Source organism: Lycorma delicatula, chromosome 1, assembly GCF_047948215.1.
Source record: "Lycorma delicatula isolate Av1 chromosome 1, ASM4794821v1, whole genome shotgun sequence".
Taxonomy (NCBI): domain Eukaryota; kingdom Metazoa; phylum Arthropoda; class Insecta; order Hemiptera; family Fulgoridae; genus Lycorma; species Lycorma delicatula.
Window position 1 is genome coordinate 70,148,210 of NC_134455.1, and position 25,073 is coordinate 70,173,282.

A 25,073-nucleotide genomic window follows, 5' to 3' on the forward strand; every position below is an offset into this window, starting at 1 on the left:
ACGAAACCTGGAAATTACAAAATTAAATTCGAAATATATAACAAAAAAAAATAATTGTAAAACCGATAACAAGAAATGTCATAGTGAAATGAAATGGATGAATAGAAAAGAAAAAAATAGAAAAAACGGTAAGGAAATAGTCCAATATAGCCAAATCGAAAAAACCTCTTCTAAAACGTATTCAATTTGACTTCTTTAGATTTTGACTTTCGAAGTCTGCACATGATTGAAGGTTACCAAGTTGTTGGGGTGTCTTTTTTTAATTTGGAGAGCCAATTTAAAAGTCAAGAATTGAAGATACATTAGTCGTTAAAACCTTTTTAAAATCTCATTTTTCTTGTAGCGACTACTACTACTACTACTTCTTATGACATAAGATTAAATGATTAATAAAATAATGTAGAATGTAAACTGGTAAATCAGGTAAGTTTATTTTATTTATAAAATTAAAGAAAGTTTAATAAGAGAGTTTAAGGTTTATAATTGTACCTTAATGTAAAATATACATATACGAATATTACAAGCTTATAAAATCTATGATCCTAGTACAATACAACCAATGGTATTATTACAATAGTTAGGCCAATTTAATTTTTCTAAAGTTAAATAAAACTATCATGAACATTTAATCTTATTTAATTATATTAATTTAGATGTTTCATGCTTAAGGATAATATTCATTATTATAAACATTATTTATATTAAATAAATGAATAAAAAAAACTATACTACTTTTTTTTATTTGAAACAAACTTAGTTTATTTGGACTGCTGGTTTCACACAAAACATAAAACCAGTATAGTGTATTTAGAATTTCACTATCATTGCTTATCCATAAATTTAAATATACATATTTCTGTACACTTTTATGAAAAATTAATAACATAGCTTTGATAGAGGCTTTATTATTTGCAAAAATCATTTACATTCTTCACAAACCGCAATTTATCTTGTGAACTAAGATTAGAAGTCAAATTAGTGATGAAATCAGGAAATAATTATTAAACTTTTTTATCGTTTCCTAAAATCAGATAAGTTAATATCAGTTAAGAAATCCTAAAATAAAAAAAAAAAATATGATAAAAATAAATTAGTTAAATATCTGTAAAATTTAAATTTAATTCATAATATCCTGATGATTCCAAAAGGACTTCATAACTTTAAAAGCACATAAAAATGTATTGAGATAACTTACGGCTGGGGTCAAAAAAAAGAGAAAACTTTGTCACCCGACATTCATTCTTTGGCGTCTTCCATTTGTAATGCGACAAATATTCCACCTGAAGTCGATTTCATTCCAGACTGTAGCCACCAGCAATTCTAGCGTTACCTCCGCAGTTGCGGCGTTAATTCGAAGTCTTAGCTCAATAAGATCAGCAAGCAAAGGTAGTACGTAAAAGCCATCTTAAACGTAGAGAAAAAAAAATCTAATGAAAAATCTGGGGAGCGGGGTGGCCAGACAACGTAACTGCACCTTCACGACCGATCCACCGACCTGGGAACTGAGTATAAAGAAAATCGTGAAACTATAACCACAGCGAGCACGAACCGTTATCAGTAAATGTATCCGTTTTTAACAACAGTGGTGGCCGAATTTGGTACTATTGAACTACACGAGTGGAACTTTAATGTGTTAAGATTACTCTGTGAGTAATCTAAATAAACTTTTATATGCTTTTAAAGTTGTGAAGTCCTTTCTGAATCACCCGGTACATTAAATCCATCTATATATAGTTTGCGCTTTACGTTAAAGATATCCGTTTATGTTTGTTTTCACCCACATCCATATATTGTTTGCCGGTCGCCGGTACCGTTCAGAGTTTGCGCGTGAGCTTGAATGGGAAACAAATTTAGAAAATTGATTAGAAACCGGTTTAGGTACAATATCAAACTTTATCGTAATTAACTCAAAATAATTTTTACAAAAATAATAACGCAGTATATTTATGAGGAAAAATTTGAATAATTTTTGTACTTACGTTCATAAACGTCATTTACATTTTACCTTTTAATCAACAATATCTAATGACTGTAAAACTGATCTCAATACGATCGATATTACTTGGTTGATATTATTCTTAAGCGTCTTTGTAATTTCTTTAACAATTTTTTTTATATTTTAGCAGTGAAAGAGTTTAGCAGTTTTAAAATATAACCGCATGTGTAAGCCGCATTCATTTAATCTAATTATTTTTTTGAGTATCACCTGTATTATATTTAATTCATAAATTACATCACTTGCATTAACTTTCTTTAAAACAGAATTTTCTTTGCGGGGTAATTTGCTGGCTTCAATGTTCAGCGCGTCCTTATAAATAAAGTAACTATTAACGCTTGACTAGCTAATAAACCTGCAAAATAAATAGTATTTTATATTCAGTTTGGTTTTTTGGAATTAATAGATTTAGAGATTCTTTTATTTGTAGTTATTTTGATACTCATTCTTAGAAGAAAAATCTAATTGACTATGTCAGGATACGCTTTACGTTGTATATTTATATTTTTTTTTAATTTCAAGAAAAGTAATTTTTTATGAGGGGGATGATTCCAGTCAAACGGAAGCAACGGGGTAAATTTTGTTTACGATATTTAAAAGTCTTCTATTTATTACATCTGTATTCATTATACAGAGTGGGCCACAAAATCAAAAGGCTGAACAAAGTTTCGACGTGTAACATTTTATGAGTGGAATGAATAAGTTTAAATATTTATCATAATTTTTCAAAAAAATGTTCAAGTGAGCACTCTGCACAGCGATGCGCTTTTGTGCTAGTGATCTATTCAGTCATCTGACGCAAAACGTTGCCAATGACGTCGATTTCTTACTGAATGTTCTTCAGTTCATCGATAGTGTGGGAATTTGACCGATAAACTATCCTTCAAATAGCCCTAAAGGAAAAATTACAATTAGACAAATCTGGGAAACGCGTAGGCCACAATCCTCTGCTGACAGTTCGTTCTTCTGTAAACGCTTCATACACGCGTGCTAGTGACTCGTTTGATGTGCTCAGTCTTGTTCGAAGACGCCGTACTCTTGTCACGATCTGTTAAACAAGCGCAGAATTAATTATACGATACGTTTCTGCACTAAAGTCATATATTTTATAATAAAGTGGACATTGCAACATCTGATGAGTATTTTCATTCGTCTATTTTATTGGTATTGAGCCGAATTAACTTGCAGAGATAAATGTAACCGTGCCTTCCGTCATGAATACAACATAGCGTCATTTTCCATCGTCAATGATTTTGAGAAGTAAGTCGTAATGATAAAGACCTTTCGGTTTGTCTATTTTCTTAACTTGTGTAGTTAATGCATGAAACGGCTTCAAATCTAAAGCATGAAGAATCTTGAGGCAAGATATTACACATCACACATTACATTAACTACTTTAAAACATACCGTGATAACTTACAGATTTTTCGGACCGACAGAAATTCTTTGAATATCGTCTGAAGGTTCTGGAATCCTAACGGAAGGTTGCTGCTTATGTGCGCCAAATTTTAAACAAACCGTGTACGTTATATTTTTTCTGGGATACTAGCATTCTGAAATTTTTCCTCGAATATGTGAAGCGTTTCTTCAAAGTAATCCAGAACGCACGTAATTTTTTGCTGTAGCAACTATTTCCTCGAACGAATAATGCATTTTAGAAAAACATAACTGAAAAATCGACGTTATTAGCGTTAAAAATGATGATAAAGTAACGAGCTGGCTCGGTTCGATTTTTAATTGCTCAACCGGTATCATAATAATATTTAAAATTTGATTTTGTCACGAAGTAATACATTTTTCATTAAAAATTAATTATAAAATAAAATCGATTAAACACACTGTTATTGGTTACATACTTTATGATTTTATTTTAAAATAATATCAAATGAAAACAATATTTTAACAAAAATTGGATTAAAAAATTTATTCTACTTTATTTTGTAAACTACATCTATTCGATTAAACACGGTTAAGAATTATTTCACTCTGAAAAATCTACGAACCGGAAATTTGTTTTTTACAATTTTTTATTCTCACCGGATATTACATTCACAAAATGAATTTCCTTGTACACGTTGTATACTACTTTGCAAGATTTTTTTTTTTTATAACGTCACAATGGCCATTTTACAAATTTCTGTGTATGTTAAATCAACTAATTTCATTTTATGAAAAAAAAAATCTTTAATAAATGAAATAATTTCCTTATTTACAATACCTGAGTCGTTTCATTTATACTTGACAAAGACTAGTATTTTTGCGAATACGATTACACTGAGGTAGCATGCAACAGCAGAGACATCGTGGGCCAGTCGTACTACGCGTTCGATTTCTTAGCGGTCGCTGTCCGGGAGATAATCCCTGAAGACGTAAAGAGCGTGGCCTGGAAGGAGGAAGTGGCCGTCGACAGTACTTTCTGCGCCTAAAATTATTAACAAATTTTATAGGATATTACTGAACTAAATCATCAACATTACCGATTATAATTACACTATTAGATATGCAATTAAAAATTCCTTTAAAGCATTTACAAATTATTAGTAATTACTTTCGTTCCAGAATACATCCTCACCTTTACCTGCGTAAAGGGATAAGCCAATCGTGGTAAACTGTACTTGGGATTATGGCGAATGAAAAGTCTGTCGGGAGAAAAGCGGATCATTATTCTACATAATTTCGATGCCAACACTGACAAATACAATATTTTTTCTGTAAAATTTTGGGTAAAAATTTCTCACAGTTTATTAATTACAAATATTGAATACATAACAGACGAATCACGCGAATGTATGTTACAAGCAAACAGATTGGAAAAAACTGCATTACAAACTTTTATTATAAAAATTAATTTTTATACGTGTTAGTAATGGATGTTTGGAAGCTAAATAATGTGATGCTTTAAATTAATTACATTAATTAATAAATAATAAGCGATGAAAATTTTACTTGTTTTAAATGACATTCATAAGGCTACATTTAAAATTAGCTTTTAGTTTTACAATATGTTACTGAAACTAAATAAATTCTTAAAATTTAGCCTTAAGTACCTGTAACTTTCAAATTAAATAATTTACGATGATTTCATAAATGGGAATTACGTAGTTTATATGAAATTTCAATTTTGGAAGTAACTAAAATTTTCACTACTCTCTATTCAGCAGTAATTCAAAATAAGACCCGTATTGGTTTTATAAGATTATTCAAAAGTTGTAAAAACGTTGGTGAAGTTAAAAATTTAAACAGCAAATTTTATTATTCGACTTTGGTTCAATAACCTTAGTTAACTATTTACCTGTAAGTTCTCTTCCAAAAAGTTTTTTTTTCTTTGAACAATAAGTAATGTAACTTCGGTAGCGATTAAGTGCATACAATATTTTACGTACACGAATTATTTTCACTTTAGTATATAGTACTTCCAAATATATTTCGCATTCGCATACACACCTACTTATTTGGTATATTTTCTTAAAAATTTATAAAAAATATGTCACATTTTTTCAATCTGTTACAATAAAAAAATTATTATTGTATTATAATAAACAAAGTCTGTATGAATATAATTAATACGAAAAATATATTAGGTATTGATGAAGTAGATATTGAAAAAAGAATAAAAAGATAAAATTATAAATATAATCTAACCAAACTTAACCTACACTTGCTAGTCCAGGTTAACGAGCGAATCGAGCGGAGGTTAAGTTTGATTAGATTATACTTATAATTTTATTAATCTATTTTCTTATTTCAACATAGCGTTTCAGTGGCCCCATCTAAGAACTAACTGCAGCGATAGTTCGCCTACTACGTCATTACCAAACATTAATAATTAGTAACAAGATAATAACTAACAACCTTTTGCTTCTTTGGTTAAAATGTTTTGCGATACGGTAACTTTATTGAGAAAATGTTCATATCTAGGTACAAACAATGATACAACAAACAATGATAGGTCATAACAATGATACAAAACAAAAATAATTTGACGTAAAGTCAATGTTTTGAAAAGTATTATGAAAGGGGCAAGCGTAGTGAAGATTTCATTGTGCCATGAACTTAAAAAAAGTTATTTTTTCGTCATCAGTGCATCGAACGATTTAATGCTACTGCTCAGTCCTTTCTGTTCAAAGCAATATTTAGCCGCTGTCGATTGTTCTATATGCAAGGAATCAAAAATTCCTGCAATTTGGTTTCTACTTTTCATTTAGTTTTTCCTACACATCTTAACTGTATTTATAGATTACTTTACGTATGCCGGCTTTTCTAAAGGATTCACTTTAGCTTTAGCGTTTAGCTTTGTGGGTTTAGCTTTAGGTTTATCTTCATATTTTCCAAAGAAGAGACAACACAAACGTCTTAAGACGCACACATCACGGTATTATTAAATTTATGATTTTTACATATTTTAAAAAGAGACATTTTTACCTTGATATTCAATAGTTTGACTTCTAAAACCGCTGAAATCAGATGTTATACTTCATAAAATGCATTTCCGGATGAAATTCTAGATCAAGTATCACCACCAGTCGGTCCTAAAATCAATCGCATTAAAAGCTTTTAATGCTAGCCGTTTTCATTGACGGTGATAAATTTCAAATTTTTCAGCTATAGGTATATGTTTTTTCTTGTTCCGGTAAGTTAAATTATTTCTCAACCGGTATCCAATATGATGGTAAAATAATGGAAATTTGCCCACAATCCTGCTCATAAAACAACGTATATTTACTTCTGGAATTAAAAGTTTCCATTTAATTTTCCGGAGCGATCGAGCGGTCAACAAATGAATATTTGTAACAGCACTACTAAATTTTTCTGCGACTTGTGGAAGGCAAATCAAACCGGCTTTTTAAATAGAGTGACTTCGTTGTTTTTCTCACTCCAAGAATACTACTCGTACTTTTATTCTATAGATTCAGGCAAAGTCGTGCACGTAAAATATAGGAAACGTTTTTGGACGAAATTCTAAATGAGTTTAAAACAAATATATTAGCTAACTACGTTCTTCCCACAAGGCGTCATATTAAAAGGAAAAAGAGACAAAAAATTCTAGAAAACAGATTTTTGGGGTAACCCGCCTTGAGAAAAACTACAGTTCAACATTAATATAATCCAGTAAATTTCAACGCGCTTGAAAACGGTGCGTATAATGGTTACGGGCATAACGATTGCTGTAAATGACCTTACGTAACAGACTTATGAAGAGAAACGCTATTTATCAGAATGTATTATTTTTTAATAAATAAAAAGTAGATTAAGTAAAAAGTATATATATATATTTATACTTACTTCATTGAATTATTTTCATCAGATTTCAAAGTGCCGTCAGTTTCCACGGAAAATAATTCTCTATATGAAAAAAAAAAAAATACAAAAATGTGTAACAATATAAATTTTACTCTGATACAATAACTTACTTATAGTATATGTAATTTATTAAATTATTTCAATTTTATTAAAATAATATTTATTTTATCTCAGTTTATTTTTTTTTCAGTATGTGATGATATCTAAATGAGGGTTTTAACACTTTTCATTGTTGCAGTTTATAAAAGAGAAAAAAACGCCATCATCGGAGTTTACGTATATATAAAAATAAATAACTTTGGTCAATTTTTTCAGAATATTAAGAAAAATTAATTAATGAAGAGTGAAATTAAACAAACTACCTCATTCGAATAAGTATTACTGCCTCAAATAAATGTCTGTTAAATAAATATAAAATTTTGTAATTTAAAAATATAATATTTGATAACTACAAATGGATCTTCTTTGAAAATTTATTTATTATTATTATTTATTTATAGTTTATTTCAAAACTTTTTTAGTTAGGTTTTGTCAATGGTGGACAACGTTTTCTTATTGTCGACTGTCGTGAACAAAATAAACAATGTATAGCGAACACCATTTAAATTATACCTTTAAATATAAGTAGTAAAATCTATTTATTATTTATTACACTACCGCCCAAAAAGGAGTGTAATATATGTATGTATGTATGTATGTATGTTTGTTTGATCGACCGCAGCATTTCAATGGCTAAACAGATTAGACGTATGACCCGCATTGGAATCCTTACGTTACCGGGAGTGTCATGGGCTGTATGAAATAAATAAGTTTAAATCAATTTAAGAAATCTGAAAAATAATGTATACAAAATTGTCATCGCACGCTCTTTAATTATCCTATATTAAATAATAATATTTGTCAGCAATGTTTTTTTTTGCAGTTGTTTTTTAATATTTATCTCTTGTTATTATTTAATACCCGACTATATAAAACGCTATTTTCTAATATTAAATTCACTGTTTATTTTTAAAGTTTACATTTTTTTTCTCAATCAAAGGTAAGCCTCATTAAATTTAATAAAGAATTCACAAAACTTAAACTCTTATCTTTATTATTCTTAATTAGTATTTATTACCTATTTGTCTAGAAAAATTAGATTAATGTTTATTTACTTTCACACAATAAGTATATCATTAACTTATCCTTTCGGCTACAGCTAAAAGGGAAAAATAAGATGATCAGTCATTATTTCGGATATGAAGATTTTTGCAAATCTCAAAAGTTCACGATTCCCTAAAACCGGAAAACAAGAAACACCCATGGATAGTTTCGGAAAGTGTATACACACGTTTCCCGTATTTTTATAAATATCTCTGGATTATCTGAACATTAAAAAACTTGAAATTTGGCTCAAATATTTCTTCTATATATGGGGAATTATACCGTTAAATTTTTTACTTAAATCAGATTACGGGGTGGGGGTATTTACCGCCATTTTAAAATTTCAACTGTTTGTTGGGACATCATATGAGCTTGATATTCGGTGCAGTGGTATGTGTTGTTTACTATATGAATGAATATTACTGAAATTATAAATCGATCGGACTTTTAAGAGGTGGTGATATAATTAATTTGTTTTAGGGTTTTTCTAACATATTTTCAAAACTATCATCACTAAAAACTTATGAAAGTGTGAAAAAAAAATAATAGTTACATTAAAAAAGTTCTAAATTCTGTTAAATTTTGGCCACAATCCGAATAAGGGGTACGCCATATAAAAAAAAAGGTTTTTTAAGATTTTGTTATTTCTAAACCGGCTGAACCATTAAGCACCGAATTATGACAAAATTCTCTGGGCATGAAATATTAATTCTATTAGGATTTAGTTCCATATTGACAAATAGGTAAGGCGGTTTCAAATTTGTTTAATTTTCTTCCAGTGCCGTTAAACAGATTATATTAAGTATCACTACCCCAAATATACATGTTACCTATTAAATAAAGTATAACATTTATTATTTAAAAATATAAATTTTAATTATAGATGGAATTATATTTTATAATAGTTTTCTTTTTTAAATTTATTTAAAAACGTTTTCAATCAGTGTTTGTCAATGGTAGACGTTTTCTTTTAGCCGAGAGTCGAACAAAAAAAATTTACAGCATATTTAATTTAAATGGCGTTAAATTAAACATAAAATTAATTAAGAATTAAATATATTTATTTCTTCCTTTAAGCTTATACATTTTAAAATTTTCTCTTCTTTCTGCTGTAGGTTGGAGTCGTTGAGTATGGATACTTTTACGAATTACTCCTATGTCTGTGAATAGTGTCCTGTTCGGGTATAATTTTGCCGTTTCATTCTCTAGGATTGATTCTAGGGTGTATTTGTAGTACGGAGTTTCTGTGACAACTAAACTGTAGTTTGTTGCGATTTGCTGGCGACTTATTTTTGCAGTTATATCATGCCTTTCTGTACGTGTATCTACCAGTATTTTACATCCTCCGGTAATATGGTCTATCGTTTCATTTCCTGGATTGTGAATCCTTCAGAATGTGTTTCTGGTAATTTCTTGCGGAGATGACTTGGTCCTCGATTGAATTGCTAATATAAATCTTTTTGTTTCGGGAAAGTCCTCTCCTTTGCAGCTATTTTTAGGATACATCTGTGTCTATGTGGGGTTGTTGGATGATGTGCCTCTCCTGACTATCTAAAATTGGCCGGATTATGTGGAGAGAGATCTTTGCTTGAGAGATCTGTCGCGCTCCATTTGATAATTCCAAAGGAATACGTTAGTAGCGGTATAGCGTGGCTGTTATCTGTCTTGAATAGGTTACTTGAGTGCAGCTCTCATTTCAATACACTGTATATATTTTTTTTTTTTTGGTTAGACATTTGATCGGTTTTTGACTAAAAACTTTTATACAAATAATGCGACTTATATATAGAAGAAGCATTCCTTCCTTTTATTCTGCTTACAGCGTGCTACATTAGACTTTTTTTTGCTGCGTATGATTTATACACTTACAGAATTCTAAAATTATTACAATAAATAATATTTTTATTGTAAAATTTTTATTTCTTGGCAAATACTAGCACTCGGAAGAAGATGATTAGAAATTACAAAAAAAAACAAAAAAAACAATGCTCTTTAGCAGATGGTCAAAGTACGAGACGCCATAAGAAATGCAACCTTGTCTTCTACAGACACTTGATGAAAATGGACGAAAACAGACTAGCTAAGGAAATCTTTGACCAAGGAAACAACAGAAATACAACTGCCAATCGGTTCCAACAGGTCAAAGATCAAAAGAAGCAAAGATAGAAATACACGAAATCACAGGGAGAGACGTTTACATTAAAACTAAATTCCAAAAAAAAACAAGAACAGAATGGACCTCTTCTGGATCGATTTTCAATGAAGTAGTACTAAATAGTTAATTTATATCCTTTACTGATACATTCACTTTTTAATGATTTACTTAACTATTTCGTAATAATAAAAGTACTTTCAAAACGATTTTAAAATGTAATAATAAATTGTCTACTATAAATATCGGCGGGTTGCGCGTGCAGCATACAATAAATAATATATAATATAAACTGAAATAATAATATTAATATAATAATAATAAAAATTACAATTTTTTATTACAAAATTACAAATTTGGTTTATTTTACAACCTTAAAATAAAAAAAAAAAATAAAAGATTACTCTGGCAAATCATCAGGTTAACTCTCTTAGTCATCACGAAGATTTACAAGAAAACGGTTCATTGTTTCTTGTCGCAGCTCTTCTTTGACAAAATCGTCTTCGTTAAGTTTTCAACATGACTAACGCATCTAACCCAGTCGTCAGTAGTTACACATTCAATGGCATTGTTTAGAACATTAACATCTTTTAAAATTACAGTTTCTAACAGCAATATCTCTTAATCTGGGCCCAGATAAATTCAATTGGGGAAATTGACAGTGGCATGGTGACCCATACTTGTTGCCAGCTCGACAACCTCGTAAATTCAGTATTTTCTACTGTTGTTGAACAATATTTAGAAGATCAAGCTTAGTGACTGAAGAACCAGGGTCAGTGTTTTTCTCTTAATCATTCCCTTATGTCAGATTTCTTTGTGTTGATTGTCGGCACCTTTTCCTTATATCTGGAACGGTAACTTGCATTATCCATGATGACTTATTTCTTCTTCTAATCCGTAAACCGATCGTTAAAAACCTCTGCACTTATTTCGTCATGGAAATCGCCAGATTTCCTCGATTGAAACAATAGTCTGGCATTATTAATAAAACCATACCCGCTGATCCAGCATTACACAAAATTAAACGGCAATCTACGGACAGGAACCTTCAAGCTATCTGTACCCGACGAATTTTGACAAATATAATTTTTCGAGTTTAATTTATCAAAGTTTCATCTAAAATATTAGGGCGTGGATTTTCTTTGTTTCGAATATTATGCATTTTTGAATTAAAGCACCCCGAAATAAACAATGTCTTGCCTTTCCCTTAAAAACTTTCTCCCATCGTACATTTCTTTAATGGAAATCCAAGATCTTTAAAAATTCTCCATAAAGACATCACGCTACAACTGTATTTAATTTTCTTTTGTAATGTGTGTTTTACTTTATATTAATGGTAGGATACTCCCCACGGTCATAGAACTCAAGGACGGTTCTACGGATCTCGTCCTTACTAAAATCATTCACATCTGTCACGTTACGTTATCGTAAAAGAATTTACACTTATTTTGTTATCGGCTTTCTGGCCTTTTAGCCTTCTGGTAGCACTTTTGTTACCCTCTGCAGTAATTCGCTTGACAGTTCTGCGAGAAACACAAAAAGCATCTGCTGTAGCTCGTTGAACGTTGGAAAAATACTAACGAAAAGCATCACTGGAAGTTTTTTAAATGTTGAAAATAACAATAAACATTATACTCTGACTTCGTAAATCAGGTGCGCGCGCACACCCAAACAAGAAAACACATACACAAATACACTGCAAAGCGAAAGTAAGGCACTTTTTTCGCGGAAATTTTTAGACGATCACGTGGAAGAAGAGAGTTGGGTCATAGTGGGGGTGAAAAGGCAAGTAGATACCACAGGTAGGCGGCGGGGAAAACTGCCAATATAAACTGGTAATGAATATAGCATTATTTCTTTATTTGTTTAGCCTCCGGAACCACCATAAGGTATTATTTCAGAGAGTGATTGAGGATGATATGTATGAATGTAAATAAAGTGTGGTATTGTACAGTCTCAGGTCGACCATTCCTGAGATGTGTGGTTAATTGAAACCCAACCACCAAAGAACATCGGCATCTACGTATTCTAGTATTCAAATCCGAATACTAGGATATGAACTCTCGACTTCGAAATCGGTTGATTTTCGATGACGACTTCACCACTAAACCAACCCTAAAATCAGATGATTTTAAAGTCGAGAGTTCTAAGATTCAAATCCTAGTAAGGGCAGTCACTTTTATGCGGATTTGAATACTATATCGTGGATACCGGTGTTCTTTGGTGGTTGGATTTCAATTAACCACACTTCCAAGGAATGGTCGATATGGCAGTGTACAAGACCACACTTCATTTACATTCATACACATCATCCTTAAGTAATACCTTAAGGTGTTTCCTGAGGCTAAACAGAAAAATAAAGATGATGTAGTAATACTCTGATAATTTAGAAAGTACAAAAATAGAATCAAAATATTTGGATAAATTCAACGAACGACAGCAAACAAAACTGAAACGATAGAAAAAAAAAATAAGAAAAATTGTCGGAGCTATAAATTAAATTCAAATAAGGAAATAAAATTAATTCAGATATGATACAATTAAAACTGAAAACTTATGAATTGAAGAAAACAAAAATTAAATATAAAATATAGATTCCAAAAAAAATGGACAGAAAAAAAACATTAAACACGATAAACAGGTTCCAGAACTATAACTTCAGTAGTGTTTAAGATATCCGACGTAAAACACAGAACTCTGTGTCGAAAAACAATTTTTTTTTATTTGTAGTAAAACAGCTTTGTTAAACGACTAATAAATGCAGAAGATTTTGTAAGATTAATGTAATACAACAGCCAATTAACCCACCGGGTTAGTCTAGTGGAGAACGCGTCTTCCCAATTCAGCTGATTTGGTAGTCGAGAGTTCCAGCGTTCAAGTCCTTGTAAAGTCAGTTATTTTTACACGGATTTGAATACTAGATTGTAAATACCGGTGTTCTTTGGTGATTGGGTTTCAATTAACCACACATCTCAGAATGGTCGAACTGAGACTTTACAAGACTACACTTCATTTACACTCATACATATCATCCTCTGAAGTATTATTTGAAAGGTAATTACCGGAGGCTAAACAGGAAAAAGAAAGAAACTACAGCTAAAAAAAGTAAATGAAATCTAATTTTACCCGATTTTTAAAATCTGGTTTTTTATTGAAACAAAACAGATGAAAAGTAGACAGAAAATCTCATTCCGTACCTAACAAGCATTACAGCATGTCAAAAAAAAAAAAAATAATGAAATGATGAATAAATGATAACAGAATAATAAATTTCAATTACAGTAATTGTTCGAAATTCCTTCCTTGACAATGTACACAGAACTCTCCACGACGTAAAATATTTCCGGTGGCTTTCGATATCATCTCAGGAACGTTTCATATAAAATTCAAACATTTCGTATTTTAATACGTAACTCTTCATTAGTATTAAGGTTTTGTTGATATATTACCGTTTTCATACGGCTCCAAATGAAGTAATCTAGACGCGTTAAGTCAGTTGATCGTGGTGGCCAATCGGTTGGTCCAATCCAGTTCAAGAAATTAGCATTCAAGTGATTTCTAGCTACTAAAGAAAAATTTGGCGTTACACCATCGTTACTGGAAAATTGTTTGCTACCTACCTAGTTTTTAAAGTTACATCCTCCAAAAAAGCCGACAAATTATTTTTCAAGAAATGAACGTATACATCTTCCGTACAGTTTTCATTGAAAACAAACGGATCCAGAATTTTGTCATAAATAATGCTACACCAAATATAAACGTGAAATCTACGTGGAAAACTAGTTTCCACAGTACCATATGGATTGTTTTCACTCCATAAATTGAAATTTAGAATCGAAGACTCAGTTTCTGGTAAAAGTGGCTTCATCAGTAAATAAAATTGAATTTACCATTGTCTAGAAGCCAATGACAAGTTTAACCACTGCGGGTAAAACTTTTGGAACAAATTTTGAAACTTCTGCAGGCGGAAAGGATAAAGATTTTCCTTCCGTAGGATGCGCCACACTTTGTTTTTTGACAAACCAGTGCGTCATGTAATTCGCCTTATTCTAGTTCCTGGGCTTCGGTGAATGTACTAAATAAAACGATGATTTACTTGGCGTTCAACAGAAAATGAAAACGTTGTTAATGAACCTTTCGTTAGTAAATGCTGATACACCGAAGAATGTTTAAAAAGATGCTTAAAAGAATGTTTTAAAAATGAATGTTTATTAGGTACAGAAAGAATAATATGTTTTGTATATTAAAGTTTTTGTTTACTTTTTATCGGCTGTATTTACATTAAGTTTATAAGAATTAAATTCTCTAAAAGTTCTTTTACAAAATCTTCCGCATTTTTTAGTCACTTAACAAAGCTATGGTACTACAAACATTAAAAAAAAAAACTTGTTTTCTATATCGAATTTTCTGTTTTTCGTCGGATATCTTAATCCAACTAACTTTACTTAGTAACAACAGTTCTAGGACCAGTTTTATCCTATTTTCCAAGCTCAAATTACACAGAAATCACCAACTTTACTGCTTAATTTAGGTCTCAAAAATTACAGTAGGGCTTATTTTTATTAGAAGAGCTGAAATCCGAACGAAATGTTTCGCTAGCCGTAACTCGAAAACAAATCGTTTCCAGACGTATGTTTCTATGAATTTTTTTCATTATTTTCACCAATAGAACATGCTCTGAAAGTTTCCTCTTTTCTTCGCGGGACACTTTTTATAATAAAGTCGAAAGCATAAAAATATAATACACATTGAGAAAAAGACATCTCTTCTTTCTCCCCCTTCCTCTCTCTCGAACAACGCAAAATGAAATTAATGCTGCCGCCTCATCTGAATACCGTTGTTAGACAACTTTCGTGTAATAAATGTAATTAAAAAAATATTTTGTTTTTATTTATTTTGAAAAAGATTACACGCTATTTAAATTTATATAAAAACAGACTAAATATAGAATTAATTTTTACATTAATACGAATGAAAAAGAAACATAAAAACACCAACCTGAACATAGACAATATTTCCTCCCGTCTCCGCAAACGCAGCTTCTCATAATCAGACATTTCTGATCGGTCATTTTGTGCGTTCAGTGACGCTGAAACCTGACAATTATTTCCATGCTCTTTAAAATTATTTTGAAGATCATGATGCTGATGTTTACAAACGTAATCCGTAATCAACAAATTTTTACGCGGACGACCCCGTTTTTTTATATATTTATCCGCCAAACCGATCCTCCATTCTTTACGATCCGTTATACACATCAATGAATAAGAACTCTGTTTGACATTATGATTTTTTAAATTATTCTGAACCTTATTATCGATCGTACGCTTGGGTGGACGTCCACGCTTTTTTCTAAGTTCATTTTTTTTGTCATTCCACCTTGAACGATTAATCAATCCTCGTTCGTACGGTAGACTGCGATGTTTTGTGCGAACGTGTTTCAATTTATTAAATTCAGCACGGCTCAGTTCCTTTTTTGGTGGTCGTCCTCTCTTCTTTTTAATTCCATCTTTTAAATTATCTAGCACAGTTTGATTCACTGTATTTTTTGGTGGGCGACCTCGTCTTTTAATGATCTCATTTTTTACATGATTCCATCCCCGAAGAATTTTTTCTTTCGAAATTTTTTTTCGTATGAATTGTTTCCCTCGTTTTTCTACAAATCCGTTTTTTAATTTATTCCATCCACTCCTGTTTATTACAGCAGGCTTAGGTTTTCGACCTCTTTTTTTAACTATTTCCAATTTAAAATTTGTAATTTGATGAACAAACAAGAGGGATTTTGGTGGCCGACCCCGCTTTTTGTTGATTACTCCATTTTTAAATTTTTTAGATCTGTTTACGATTAATAATTTTCTTGACGGCAGTTTTTTATTTTTGATAAGTTCTTTTTTTACATTACCGCATTTATCGTTGTCGTTCAATTTAGGGATAGATCTAAATTTAGGAGGCCGTCCTCGCTTTTTGGTAAATTGCTTGTTTAGAAAATTATTTCCGGCAAGGGATTGTAGCGGCCGTCCTCGTTTTTTGATCATATCAGTATTTAGTTTACATTTTTTACTTTTTGAGTTTCTATGTACAGACAATCTTGACTCGTTCCTAAAGGAAATCAAACGGACATTTTATTTAATAAAAAATTATACCAAATAGAATGTAATATAATATACAGAAAAATTTATTTACAGGTTAATGAGATATCAATAAAAACGAACTTAATGAGTTCGTTAATAAAAAATGAATAAAACATATGTAAAAAAAAAAACAGCTTTAAAAACCACTCGCTCATTAAATGCACTAAAAACTAGAAAATAAAAAATATGTAAAAAATGTTTAAAACGCCACTCTTAAATTAAACGCACTAAAAGGTAAAGAATAATTTTAGGACGATATCTCAGAATGGATTTGACAACAAGCGTAAGATTATGTGAAAGTCATAGCTTCAAATTAAAAATTTGATGTTTTTGCCAACTTTTTCATAAGCGTGAATAAATGGCATAGAATGGGGAGCTCATGTCAAAGTACAAATCTTTGCATCTCACTCTTCAGGACATTCATCACGCATATTAAAAAATTGGCAAAAACATCAAATCTTTAATCTGAAGCTATAACTTTTAAATAAAATAATCTTGCATATCACCATCAAAAGCTTGTTGTCAAATCCATTCTTAGATACTGTCCTAAAATTACTTTTTTCTCTTTTAGTGCGTTTAATTTAAGTTGTGTTTTAAAGAAAGTTTTTACATATTTTTTATTTTCTACTTTTTGTCTTCTTAAGTTTATACTATATAGTTGAGCTGGCGCACAGGTTTGAGCGATTATATGAAATTTGAATTTTTGCCTCGGCCTTAGGAAAGATGCTTTCGTTCAATTTAATCATTTGAAACAACAATATCACAAACATGGATAATTCTTTCACTAAGAAAATGTGCATGTAAACGAGGTTGCATAAGTCCAAGAGGGATTCTTTTCACTTAGCAACTTAGGGGCATCTTAGGGACTTGAAAATATTGAGATGTGTTATCAGGAGAATGCCTTTATGCAAAATTTCAGGGCGAATGGATAAGCGGAAGCGCTTCAAAATTCGATTGAAAGGTTCTGTACCATGAATCTCAGATACATAGCCCAACAGCGAGTTAATATAAGAGTGGTAAAATTTAATAGATTAGCTTCTCTCGCACATCACTCTATGAAAAAGGATGGTGTGTGGATTGGTTTGCTTGTTGTATGTGCTCACGATTTTTATTTTAGCTTCTATTGCCGCAGAGCTAACCAATGGTGGTGCGCCGGGCGACTGCTCACGGCGACTCTCTCCTGCTAGAAGCAGTCCATTGTCAATTTTCAGATTATTTAATTTGATTTATAAGTGTAGATTATTTTTATTTACATCTGTATTTTTATTTATTTATTAATTTTATTAATAAAAGAAAGGATTCTTTATTTAGCGGGAGTGACGCACATACGTGGTCGTTCTGCATCAATAACAGCAGCTGGACTGGCAACTAACACAACCTCGCATGAAAACACACACACACACACACACACACACACACACACACACACACACACACACACACACACACACACACACACACACATACACACACACACACACACACATACACACACGACTAAACGAAGAAGACGGCGCGGCGTCTCCAAGCCAACTCCCTGTTATCAATACGGCTATCGTTAAACATTATATTTCTATTAAAAACTATTAAATTCTATACCTACTCACTTCCTTAAGGCTAAATATAAAACACCAAAATGTTTAGAAAAATATTCTCTCTCTACACAAATATTTCTGTAAAACACTTAATATTCTCACAAACATGAGTATACGAACGCGTCGAGGTTCCAGGGAAAACCTCGCTTCGCTCACGATTGGGTGAGCGAAGCGAGCCCTGACCGGCTGGCTATTTCTGATTAACTATTCTTCCCACATCATAAATTTTAATATTTAAATGCTATATTCTTATATGCTGTGGCGTAGAATTGGTGCTCTGATACAGTCATTAGAAAAAACAACAATCATTCACACAAATAACAAATATTCCATGCCCGGTCTACTAAGTAAAGCGAGGTTTGAAGTGATTTTTCGTTGCATTTTTCACTCGGCGGATTTCACATTTGCATAACAACGTACAAAGCCCATCTAGATTCAAAAGCTATTCGGCCCTACAGGTGACACATCCACACTGTTCGCCATAAGAACTAGTTGTATAATAGACCGTTAATTTTTCCGAAAGTAACGAACTGATTATATCATATGTTTAAATGCGTCACAGTCATATAAAAATACTCGGGTAGTTATTAAATTAGTTTACCCTTATCTGTTGAAAAACAATGCATTATGTTTATTCTGTTTCGGCTTTGTAGGGAAATGTACCGTGTTGCATACTTGTGAAATATTGAAAACTTAAAAATAATTTTAAAAAAACAAAGGTTTAAATTTCTTTAATGAATTCATACTTTCTTTCTTCATAAGAATAATATTAGAAAAAGTTACTGGAAAAACGAAAAAAAATTTTATTTAATCAAATTAAATACAAAGTAAGATCTACACAAAGTTAAAAGATCAATATTTCACATTTTTATATTTTATAAATCGAATCAAATTTAAATTAATGCAAATAAGTATTTTCAGAGTTGAAGTCTTTTTTTGGAATTGGCACCTAGTACCTTTTTAAAATTTCGTTCGTTTTTAAATTTTACGTACCGTAGTCTACGATAAATGACTAAGCGAATTCAAAATAGGTTTACTTGTTTTTACAAAAAGCAATAAAATATTGTTATTAGTTTCTGTGAACCATTTTACTCAGAATCAAATTCTGCAGAAATTACGTTTAAAACACCACATATTTTCTACTATTTGTTCTTTTGGATAAAAGACCCTTTTACTGCAATCTCCATGAAAACTCAAAGTTGGACCGATCATTGTCCTAGTTGTACCGTACTCGCATTTATCCTGTATTAGGAAGTTCACACCAGAACAAAGATCAACAAACTTTTCAGAATGGTTTACTTTATAATGTAAGTACATCATTTCAGATGTTTTAGTAATTCTTTCGTTATGTTTTCCTTTTATCAAACTTAAACACTTTCTCTAAGTATGCTGGAAAATAATCTCCAGCGTTTCAGTGAATACATTGTTGCTGGATGACGGCTGCAGGAGAGAAATCGGTCTGAGAAACGGTACTTGGTTTCACCATTTCAAATTACCTTTCGACAACATAGTTTTATTTATTTTATTTTGCACGAAAGGATACATATTACCAGCTTTAGTGGCGAAGAATTAGGAGTGATTATTGTTATTAAGATAATAATTAATACATTTTTTTTAATAACACTATGATTTCTATGTTGTCTTCATTCTTTTATTATACGTTGACGCGTTTTGAAATAACTCCATTGTCAAAACTTATTGTGCTGGAAGTTTTAAATTTCTATTAGTCTTTATACAACATACTTCTTTTACGTCTTTTTAAATTCCCTAAAATGTTAAAATTTTAGAATTCTTCAAATTAGAAAGTAACAATAAAACGATCATAAGTGAACAGATCAACAATCAAGCGGATTTCCTTTTCAAGAACCTCAATTTACCGAAAACAGTAAACAGATAAAATTAAAAGATAAATATAACCGCTAATAACAAATCAACAAGAAGAAGGCAAAAAAAGGCATGCCAAATAAAGGTAGCGGCGTTGATTAAACGTCGTATAAAGACTAACAGAAATTTAAAACTACCAGTTCAATAAGTTTTGATAATCGAGTTATTCCGAAACGCATTAACATATAATAAAAGAATGTAGCTAAGAAAGGTAAAGAGTACTGAACGTAGAAATTAGAAATGAATTGGATCGACTGGATAAACTACCTGCAGGAGATGTGCGCGGACAGTTTATTACAGAATCAAGCAGTAATACCCGATCCGATCACCACAGTTAAAATAGGACGAGAATCTTGCTACGCGAACCGCAATAACGCATAGAATGAATTTTCTCGCAGCAAAGGGTGTTGGGCAGGGTTTGGTGCGAGACAAAGGAGTGCTCTTTTTGTACGTGATCTTTGATCGTACATCGCCGATATTACACAATGCACTCGTAATTCGTGAATCGATTAGGTCTGCCACAACTATCATAGCGGATATGAGGCGTTCTCATCACGGTGTACCGAATATTCCTAACACGAATTAGCGCCACATGACGGTGAATCATTATCAACATTTTGTTGAACCGCCGACAGGGACACACCCAGCTAGTCGAATCAATGTGAAAAAGACGAAACAAAGATCTGCTGAGATCTGAAATTTATTTTAATTTTATTATTTTGTCAATAAATTGTTCAAAAAAAAAATAAAAATTTATTCAAAAAAATTAATGTAGTAATTATTTTTATACATATATCATGTGAATTTGTTTGTTTTTCCGTTCAACGATTTGATACAAAGGTTAGTTCAGTTACATTATTTTACTTCTAATTATTTTTTTTTTTTGTATTACAACAAGGTGTTAAGAGTAAGATTAAGGTGAAAGTTCTTAGTATAAAAAATCGAATTGTGCTTGTAATTAAAAGGATTTTAGACGGACTAGACCGTAATAGTTGAGCATATTTCCTTTTCCATGATAAAATCCTTTAAACATTTTTCATTATTTTACAAAAATTTTCCGTACAAAATTACATTTTTTATTACAAACAGTAAAAATTTAAGATTTGATAGGGATTAACAGAAAAGACCAGAAATATTGGGGAATAAAATTAGTTCATTCAATTTTAATGGTGATTTTGAAGCGTATTTAGCTTCAACTTAAATCTAATAAGTCAATTATTTAAGTTTAATAAACATTTAGCAAGAAAATTTAGTTTACCCGTTCATTGTATTCAAAATTATTTACATTATGTCTGATTATAGATATCGTTTGATATGTTAATAAACTTAAACGTTTCAGTTAAGCGACATAAAGGGTAATTACAAATAATTCATCGGATTTTCAAAATCTGTATTTAAAAAAGTAGTACACATAAAATTACGAATGACACATGAAAATAAACAAAAACTGTCCATGTTTCAGTCATACCTTCATAAATGTTCGTTGTGGCCCCCACTTAACACAACAGACATCTATGCGGTATTCCATTTCAGCCCACACACGCGTTAACATGTCCCTGTATCATGGTATGGCTGTAATGCGTTCCTGTAGCTCGGCCAAAAGCAAAGGAAAAAGTCACGAACCGTGAGATCAGGAGATGTAGGAGGCCACTTTAAGAGCGCTATGTCATCATCTGCACATCGTTCGATCCAGCGGCGCGGGAATTCTTCGTTCAGGAAGCCTCGTATTTCAGCATGTCAGTGAGGCGGACCCCCATCTTGTTGGAATACATGGATTCGTCTTTCAATTGAGAAAACCACAACTTCATCATGTCGAGGTATGAAATACTTGTCGCTGAATTCTCAGAGAAGAAAAACGGAAATTGGAGAATTATATTCACATTCTACAGAATTTGGTTGTTCAGTACTCCATATCCCGACGATATGGCTATTCACCTTTCCATTCAAGTGAAATGACGGCTGGTTACTAAACACCAGACGGTTAGCAAAAACGTCATCCCCCATAACTTCTTGCATGTCATTATAAAATTTGTATTGGTTGTGGTCATTTGGTTGGTTGTAACTTTTGTAATAACTTAAGGTTTCAGTCGTATTAAGTTGGAAAAATCTTCCTGACAGTTGGCTGCGGAATACGGAGTTCACAACTAGCGCGTCGAGTTGACTTTTTGGGCTACGAACAAAACTCGCCCTGACTGTTTCATTCGAAACGCTTGGGCATCCGGTGCTTTTACCTTTGCAGAAACAACCCGTGTCTTTAAACTGTCGATACCGTCTTAGAATGCTTTGGGGTGTGCTTCAAACAGTTTCCGGAATAAAGGCTGTACGGTAACAACGGATAAACATTTCTCACACTCAGTGTTTTCTGTTTCATAGACGCCATTTTAGAAACCGAGTTTGTGCTGCTACCTGTCGGCGACCACTTTAAAACTAACCTGAATCTAACCTGTTTGTTTATTTTCATTTATCATTGATAATTTTTTGTGTACTACTTTTAAAATAATATTTTTAAAATCCGATGAATCTTTTGTAATCACTCTGTATTTGTATTATATGTCATTGTTAATTTCATTAGAAATATTTAAAGTGCGATTAATAATGTTCTGTTTCACCCGACAGTGTTTATGCGCGATATGCAGAAAAGAAGTGTACGTATCGGGAGTAAAAATATGAAATAACAAAAACATATTTAAGAACAAGTCATCTCTCTTTCGTACGAACGTCGGCCTGATTACCAGAAAAATAAAATATTTTGACTCTTGTAATGTATGTATTATTTAATAGACGTATATTTTCGAATTTGTTTACCTGTGATTATTCAATGGAAGGTTGGCTTTGCTCGGTGCGGTTGAAGCCTGAGTCGGCGAATTAGGCTTATAACCGCTCTCAGCACTACTATTGCTGCTGCAGCTGCCTTTTCTTCTCGTAGATCTCCTCCAAACCGCCATTGATTTAGTTTAGTAAGACTTGCCTGCATTAAAACAAAAATAAAAAATACAGTATCCTTTTTCACTTGTACGCTATGTAAGAATTTTTGGTATTCATCTCAGTTTTCAGAATACATTGCTTCCTCGCCCAAGTAACACGTTTGATTTCGTGAGCTGCTCCCATGTTATATCAGGGGTATTCGCATGTAGAATAATTATTTTGAGTCTTGTTATTAATCATTAAAATATATATTAATGTTATGCACAAAACTTTAACTATTAACTCGTTAAATAAAGAAGACAGATATGAAGAGAAATTTTCATAACAAGACAAGTAAATTTCAAAACACAAAACATACTTTTTTGTTTGGATTACAATTCACCTACAAGCTTTCATTTTTACACTCAAAACTACCTTTTTGTTTTAAATAAATTCTTGTCTCATTAATGTATCCCAAATATTATTATATAGTCGACAACATCGTTAATATATTTCATGTTAATAACTTTTAACACATAATTACTTATTTCAAATAACTAAGTGGGTAGGTTAAAAACTGACGTTAAATGTTTTTTCTAAAGAAAAATCAGTGTGATGTGAATGATCAAAAGTAATTAGCGACGAAATAAATGTTCATACACATTAAAAATCGTTTCATTATGGATTTCATAACTATCGATTAATAATATTCGATAAAATAGGTTAATTCGATGGTGAACAGAACTAACCATAAAATGCTGCATCTACATTAGATCTTGATTTTAATTATATTTTTTTAAAAATTGAATAAGCTTTTATAGCTTGTAAGAATGATAAAAATCGACAATAGAATTATACTTTTATGTTCATAATAGTGATTTGTTTAATGCTCTAATGTAAATATCTCAAAAAGTACGTTTGAATGCCACAGAAAAACCTGCTGAATTTTCCTACAGAGAAATGAAATTAAGTATTTTGTAACTATGAAAATAATCCGAGGTTGACAACATATTAATTATTCTGTACAATTACCATTAAAACAAAAACCATAAGCACAATCTTTTTAAAATATACAAAAATCCAGCCATAAACCACGTATAAATGACAGAAAAAGGCATGTATATTACTTGAAAATTCATTTACTGTGTCAAATATAAACATCAGCTGCTAAAGGTAGCCGATGAACAAATATGCCATAGTCTGTTCCAAGCAAACTTATTCTACAATAAAACGTAATTACAATTTAGTCGATAAAAATTGTAACCTAATGTTCTCATTGTTAAAAAAAGTAGGTAATTGTTAAATCTACAGTTTTAATTTATAGATTTAAAGCTCATACAAGACTGCTTTCTACATTAAATCATTCACAACCTAACCTAATAATAAAGAGATTGATTTCATCAAAATATGTTTTCTTTTAATTAACAATTTGTAACATAGACTTAAATATTTACCTGGAAAGCGTGGAAATGTGTAAACTACAAATACTGAAAATTGAATATTAGATTGAACAGACCAGAATCAATTTTTGTAATTTAAAAATGTAAAAATCAAGTTGACTCTTCAAAGAAATTAAGTCAACTCGATGAAATACCAAAAATTATCAGATGAGTTAACCTTTACACATCCGGTAACTAAATAATTCAACTATTGTATGTCTGTTCTAACTGGAAGTGAAATTTTTTAAACAATAATATTTTTTTTTTATCAAAAGATTGATAATAAAAATTTATTTATAAACCGATGATCTAAATTTAATTAGTTTTGTTTAAATTATCAGATTGTTCCTTTTTTATGGATATAATTAAATATAGTGATTATGTCAAGGTTACGTTAAAAATTGTTTTTCTTTATTACTAAATGAGTTCAGTTATCTAGAAGGCGGGAAAAAGAAAAAAGAGCTCTTGAAGTGAATTGTTACGACAGATAGCGTCACTTGATAGCACACGAAAGCTATGTTATTTTAT

The 25,073-nt window shown here is 31.2% G+C and overlaps 1 protein-coding gene across 1 annotated transcript; it reads right to left on the reverse strand.

Moving 5' to 3' along the window:
- Nucleotides 1-689: 689 nt before the first annotated feature.
- LOC142318124 (uncharacterized) lies at nt 690-24,677 on the reverse strand. The gene is made up of 5 exons (XM_075354664.1): nt 24,561-24,677; nt 23,008-23,170; nt 7,280-7,339; nt 4,215-4,418; nt 690-1,021 (listed from the first exon to the last, which is right to left on the reverse strand). Exons 2-4 carry the CDS (start codon nt 23,145-23,147, stop codon nt 4,229-4,231), a joined length of 390 nt encoding a protein of 129 aa, XP_075210779.1. The 5' UTR covers nt 23,148-23,170; nt 24,561-24,677; the 3' UTR covers nt 690-1,021; nt 4,215-4,228.
- Nucleotides 24,678-25,073: the final 396 nt, after the last annotated feature.